Source organism: Carlito syrichta, unplaced genomic scaffold (assembly GCF_000164805.1).
Source record: "Carlito syrichta isolate Samal-C Ts95f unplaced genomic scaffold, Tarsius_syrichta-2.0.1 Scaffold316511, whole genome shotgun sequence".
NCBI classification, from domain to species: Eukaryota; Metazoa; Chordata; class Mammalia; order Primates; family Tarsiidae; genus Carlito; species Carlito syrichta.
In genome coordinates, this window is record NW_007260607.1 from 376,244 (window position 1) to 383,414 (window position 7,171).

The 7,171-nt window shown below is 33.4% G+C and overlaps 1 protein-coding gene across 1 annotated transcript in view; it reads left to right on the forward strand.

Moving 5' to 3' along the window:
• The window catches only part of LOC110594339 (zinc finger FYVE domain-containing protein 16-like), a 19,539-nt gene extending 13,062 nt beyond the window's left edge, over positions 1-6,477 (forward strand). Inside the window, exons 2-4 of the mRNA XM_008074628.1 lie at positions 2,093-2,201; positions 2,868-5,128; positions 6,041-6,477. Of these exons, the coding sequence (XP_008072819.1) occupies positions 2,132-2,201; positions 2,868-5,128; positions 6,041-6,148 (2,439 nt within the window). The 5' untranslated portion in view covers positions 2,093-2,131 and the 3' untranslated portion in view covers positions 6,149-6,477. The remainder of the gene's footprint in view (positions 1-2,092; positions 2,202-2,867; positions 5,129-6,040) is intronic.
• Positions 6,478-7,171: the final 694 nt, after the last annotated feature.

Consider the following 7,171-nt stretch of genomic DNA (forward strand, 5'->3'; position numbering starts at 1 on the left):
TTTTTTTTTTTGAGTTAGAGTCTCCGTTGCCCAGGCTGGAGTACAGTGGCATGCTCACAGCCACTGCAGCCTTGACCTGCTGGGCTCCGGCCATCCTTTCACCCCAGCTTTCCAAGTAGCTGGAACTACAGGTGCGCATTACCATGCCCGGCTAATTTTTTGATTTACTGTAAAGATGAGGTCTCACCATGGTGCCCTGGCTGGTCTCAAACCCACAGGCTCAGGCAGTCCTCTCGCCTCAGCCTCCCAAAGTGCTGGGATTACATTCTGAGCCACTGCACCCACCCTTAACCTGTCTTTAAAGTGTCTCAATTTTTTCTGGACCTCAGGTGTCCTTAGTTCATGACACACAATCATAAATTAGTTCTTGTAAAGCCTCTTGCTTGTTTATTGTCTTTTCTACTCCATTTCCAATTCCTGTTCCCTACTCCAGGCAACCATTCAAATGTGTTTAATAATGTATATCCTTTTGTTTGTATTTATTACTACACCATTCAAATGTGTTTAATAATGTATATCCTTTTGTTTGTATTTATTACTACAAAATGTGTATAGTTTTTATTGTGTTTTATAAAAGTAAGTTTGCAACATATTGGAAGTCTTAAAAAACGAGTCATTCGCTAACGACAGTTTGAGAAACACTGCTGTGGAGTATTTCACCTTCTGGATTAATTTAGCTGATTGCTTTCTATTTATGTTATTTAACTTTTTTTTGTTTTTGTAGAAACAGGTTCTCACTCTGTCACCCAGGCTGGAGTGCGGTAGCATGATCATAGTTCACTATAGCTTCCAACTCCTGGGCTCAAGTGATTTTCCTACTTCAGCTTCCCGAGTAGCTGGGATTACAGGAGTGTGCCACCATGCCTGACTGAATTTCCTGTAAACATTCAGATAGTTCATGTTCACTTTTTAGGCAGAAATTTTTTTAAGGTGATGCTGTTCTTCCACATTTATTGATAGTGAAATTGATCACTGGATTCAGATGTGTTGACACAATGCCACCATTTTGAATTTCTCTGTCAATCTTTTCCTCTAAAATTTTTTAACATCCACTGATAACTATTGCCTAGTTTATTTACTGCATTAGGGATTTTGATGAGATGATTTTAAAAAGCTTAATATCCTACATTAATTAACTGGAATTCTTGTCTAAAGAATTTTCCCTCAGCCACTATTTTGTTGTTCTAAAGTATATTTTGTAAATAAAGGACAGGATAAATTTTTGACTCTTTTCCCTTAATTGATCAATTGTCAGGGTAATTGATTAGTACCCTAGCAACCCTCCAATAAGTGGCATGTTTTGTTTTTGTGTTTAAGTATCATTATGATCTCTTGTTTTTTGTCTATTTGTTTTGTGTTTAGTCCTTTGCAGTCTTTATTCCTTTGATGCTCAGTTTTTCCATTTAAGCCAGTGTCTTTTATCTTGTTTTATGTCCTTTTGATATTTTAGTTATTGACAGATTCCTGCAGGGTTTCTCAGGTTTATTTGGTGGAGCTTCTGCTTCCAAAGGTTCATATACTGTATTCATCTTTTCATAAAACTAATTTTTAGTTTTCTTGTGCCTCTATATTATATGCTTGGTTTCTGCTTTAATTTCTTCTCTTATTAGTTTTTAATATTTCTTCTTTTGTAATGTAACTATCTAAGTTTGTAAACATCCCTTGAAGTACCACTTCTGTTGAATCCCACAAGTTTTTATGTGCAGTATTTTTAAGTGCATTTAGTATATTTGATATATTTATTATTATATCAATATATATATTTATTAATATATATATTAAGTGCATTTATATTATTTGATATATTTATAAATGGTTTTAGCTTTCCATTATGAATTCTTCTTTGACCCATTATTTAGATGTTTTAAATTGTATAATAGTTTATATATGCAAATTTTATGTTGTTACAGCTTGGTTTTTGTGTCATTTTTACATAAGGAGAGGCAATTTGCCTAACTAAATTGCAGATTCCTCAAAGCAGTACTCTTAAATTTTATTTCTGTGTTCTTTAACTGTGTTTTGTGACTTGGAATAGATAGTATCATATTTATGTTCAAGAATTAAACGAAATATCATACTTTTTATTTTCTAGGCATACAATAATTAAATTCTGAGTAAGTCTACAAGTAGGATGGACAGTTACTTTAAAGCTGCTGTCAGTGACTTGGACAAACTCCTTGATGATTTTGAGCAGAACCCAGGTTTGTTGTTTTTCCTGCTTTGCCACTAATGGAATTTTTAAATACCTGTAATTTAGTTATATCCAATCCAGAGTAATATTAGCAGAATTTGATTTACATTTTGGTCACATTATTATCTTCTGTAAGAACTTTACTTATTTCATAATAACATATTAGTTAATTTTTATGCTTAATGAGACCAATTGCTAAAAACAGAAGTAAGGAAGCTAGAAGTTTTTTTTTCTAGATATAAACTAGCTATAAGAACGACTTTTGAAATCAATATATGAGCAAGCTAAATGAAACTTGAAAGCTCTACATAAATTGATATTTCATTACTATGAGACATAATATTTCCCTCAGAATGAAGACCAGGAAACTGGAGGGCAGAACAAAAGAGATTGTTTTTATCTCTTCCTTAGTCTGGGTTTTATAGTGCAACTGAATTATTTTGAGGGGAATTTCCATCATTTATGATATCTACATTCAAAAGTAAAAACCAGAAAATACTTAAAGTCAGATCAAAATAGTTTTAGAGAATACTTCTATTTTGCAAAAGGGTAATCTATAGAAAATCTTTAGAAAAAAGGCTTATTTAACTTAGAAGTCTTAGAAGACATAGTATCTTTGTAATAATTTTTAGTTGATTTGGGTCTCCTGAATAACATTGTATCTCTTTTTAATTAGATGAACAAGATTATCTCCAAGATGCACAAAATGCATATGATTCTAACCACTGCTCAGTTTCTTCAGAGTTGACTTCCTCACAGCTAACTTCACTGCTACCAAAGGACCAACAATGCATCAATAGTTGTGCCTCATCAGAAACATGCTATGAAATAAGTGAGAGTTCCCAAAATGAAAAAACATTTGAGGCACTAACTTCTATACAAAATGAAAAAAATGTAGCAGGGCTTGATCTCCTTTCTTCTGTGGATGGTGGTACTTCAGATGAAACACAGCCTTTATATATGGGACGGTGTAGTAAACCTGTCTGTGATCTGATAAGTGACATGGGTAACTTAGTTCATGCAACTGATAGTGAAGAAGATATTAAAAAATTACTGCCAGATGATTTTAAGTCTCATGCAGATTCTTTGATTGGATTGGATTTATCTTTAGTGTCAGATACTCTCTGTGTCTCTTCAGCAGACCGTGGTAGTGATACAGTCAGAGAACAACAGAATGATGTCAACTCTGAATTACAAAATAGAGAAATCAGTGGAACCAAAGAATTGGGCATAAAAGTACATACAACACTTTCAGATTCTTCTAATTATAGTGGAACAGAAAATTTGAAGGATAAAAAGAACTCTTACCAATTGGAACCAGTTGATTTTAACATATCATCTGCTTTAACTCAACAAAGTTCCAAAATGTTTGATACCAAAGACAACCTACAACACAAGAGCCAGACATGTGAACTATTAAAAGATGGTGGCTGTTTGGTAAAAGAGGAGGGAGATGTGGCAGTCATAACCACCACACAATGTTTAAAAGAAGGGGGCAGCATAAGTGCTTTGCTTTGCAGTCTTCCAAAAAATGAAGGTTTATGCGTAAATGATTTAAATTCAAGAGATAAAAATTCCAAATTATATGACTTTTCCTTTCAGGAAGATAAGACTGCTGTATTTATAAAACAATCTGCAAAAGAAGACTTAAAAAATATAGACCTTAAAGATAATAATGATGTAATCCAAGAGTCCTCTTCAGCATTGCATGTTTCAGATGAAGAGGCACAGTCCTCAGTATCCTCCTGTCTTCCAGTATCTGGGTCTTTGTGTGGATCATTAATGGAAAGTAAAGCACATGGTGATATTTTACCTCAGAATGAAAATAAAAATAATATACAAGATGCAGTGACTACGCATGGAAAAATGCAGAAGTGTGTTATTCTAGATGGGGAACCATTCAAGGAGATTGATCTTTTGAAACCGGAAAAATGTAAAAACATACTTATTCAGCCATTCATTGAAAAGACAGAAGATCGAAAGGTAGATCCTCACCAGACAGTAATTAGAGTTGAATCTTTGGATCACCCTGATGACACTAGTTCTTCTACAGTTGTGGAATCTCAAGAGGAAGTCTCTGGCACTGATGTCCTAGAGTCTTCTGATTGTTGCAAAGGTCTTACTTTTTCAAGCAATGATTTGGATGGGCAAGACTTAGGTTACTTTAATATTGATGAAGGCATGAAAAGTGGCACACTAATTAGTGATGCTGAACTTGATGCCTTTCTGACGGAACAGTATCTTCAGACCACTAATGTAAAGTCCTTTGAAGAAAATGTAAATGACTCAAAATCTCAAATGAATCAGATAGATATGAAAGGCTTAGATGAAAACATCAATAATGTATATGAAGAAGTAGGAGCTACTGGAAATAGTTGTGATATTAATATGATTTGTGAAACAGTCGATAAACAAAATACAGTGGAAGATGGCCCTTCTTTAGGGGAAAAAAGCACAATTCCAATTGATCATGGATTAGCTACCAGTAAGTCTGAGATTGCAAATGAATTATTAGTCTCTGATATTAACAGTCAATCTGTTCATGTTGGAGGGGCCAGACCTAAGCAGTTGTTTAGCCTTCCATCAAAAACAAGGAGTTCAAAGGACCTGAATAAACCTGATGTTCCAAATGTGCCAGAAAGTGAACCCAGCATGGCAAACACCACTGCTCCGACCACTTGTACTATGGATTCTACAACTGATCCTCAGGTTAACTTCAACTCTAATTATATTGATTTAGAAAGTAATTTTGAAGGTGGATCCAGTTTTGTAACTGCAAACAAGGATTCTCTACCTGAAAACACTTGCAAAGAGGGCTTAGTTTTGGGCCAAAAGCAACCTACTTGGGTTCCTGATTCAGAAGCTCCAAACTGTATGAATTGCCGAGTCAAATTCACTTTTACAAAACGACGACACCACTGCCGGGCATGTGGCAAAGTAAGTTATGAAAATCTTTTAAGTCTTATTCTTCTGAGACATCTTAAATGTAATACGACAGAAAAGTTTGATTAGCTGATGATTGCAAGATTGAGTTTAAAATCAGTGTTTTTCACTTATCAGTAATGGAAATATATAAAGCACTGTCATTTTGCAGATTGCTTAATAGTGAATAAATGTTGCGTTTTCATGGCTATTACATGCTGGGCAATGAGAAATAATTATTTAATTATTATTTATTTTATCTTTATGAAATTTAAGAATACATTTTATCTTTCTAATAATGACACATTAGATGTTCCAAATTCAGTCAGATCCCGTTTGTCCTTTAATACTTTATTTCAAGATCACTCTACAGCTAGTATGATGAAGAATACTCAGGGAAACACTGAAAAGCAAATTGGCTTGCACAAGATTCAGAATACTGAAGCTGACCTTATTTGAGTTCTGAATGTCTTATAACAGAATAAAAAGATGGTCTTAAACTCTAGGGTTGCCCCTAGAAATATTTTTTATTCAGAATTTTTTAGTAATATGTTGATTTCAGATCAGTCCTACTTTTTTTTTTAGCAAAATAATATTCTACTTTTAAAAACTTTAAATAAATAGATAAAGCACAGAGTTTTGTAAGTTATAAACTTACTTATTAAGGTTTCTGTACATTTTCAAATTAACATCATTAATTTAAAGGAATTCTTATTAGAAATGTGGTTTTAAATTGTAAAAACCTCATTTAAGTAAAAAAAAAGTTATTTAAGAATGCTACCTGTGGTTATTGTGGTTAAGAAAATGATTTTATAATAAGTAAAATGGGTTCTGGTTGATTAGGCTTAGGATGTCCCTCCTCCTTCCTCTAGTAGGTATATAAGTATGCTTGAAAAAAAAACAAATTTGGTGTTTTATTCTTTGTAGGTATTTTGTGGTGTCTGTTGTAATAGGAAGTGTAAACTACAATATCTAGAAAAAGAAGCAAGAGTATGTATAGTCTGCTATGAGACTATTAGTAAAGGTGAGTATTAACCAGATGCATTTTCTTTCAGTAATTAAATATATCTTAAAAACAGTTGGATTGTGATGAAGATAAACTTCTTTATTTTCTTAAGGCAAGAACCTAGTGTTGACTTATCTGGCTTAGGTGGGACACCCCAAGGCTTGATTTCTCTTCTTTTTGTTCCACTCTCACAATTAATACTACCAATGTGGAAAGGAAACATTCAATTTCTGGAGTGACAATTCATTAACTTTTAACAGGTACCAAGTCCCTAAATGCTGCATTTCATTTGCCTATTTGTTTTTGTCATCATTATTGTCATTTTCATCATCTTAATCTAAACATTTATAGATACCTACCAACAAGTAGTACTCAATATGATATATTAATAACATAAGGCAAGATAGTAGTTCCCATCTTCTAGAAGATAGCAACCTAAAATGGGACTAAAAATAAGGTAGTACTATTTATGATTTTGTAAATTCATAGGCCCGCAATGCTCTTTACACATTTTTATTTCATATGTTTTTTTCCCTTCTCTAGAATATTCTTTATGTGCACTTCCATTGTTTCTCTGGCTCTTTAGGTAACTACAATTATTAGCAGTAGTCTTGGTGGTCTTTGAGTTCTCACAGGTTTTATGTGTGTGTGTGATGTTGTGTTTTCCCCCAAGTCCAAGTTTGTTCTTTTGAGAACTTACTGACATTTTCAAAGATTTGTTGACAATTTAATTCCCAGCAAATATTCTTGGGGCTTTTTTTTTTTTTTTTTTAAACCAGACCTGTGCATTAGCTCAAGCACTGCTTCCTGTTAGCCAGGAGGATAAATACCTGATAATAATTTGTTTTTCTCTTTTGAATAAAGATACATTTTTTTTCAGCATTCTCCAAAAAGCTCTGATGTGAGCCTGTTAGCCTGAGGTAAGCTGCTTTGCTCCCTGCTGTTGATCTATACTCTGGAAGATAATAAAGTATAAAACTTTTTCTATTTCCATATTACCATCATTGTTTATGAAGAGGTTAGTTTAAGTGCTTATAGTTGTTTTGTTTTTG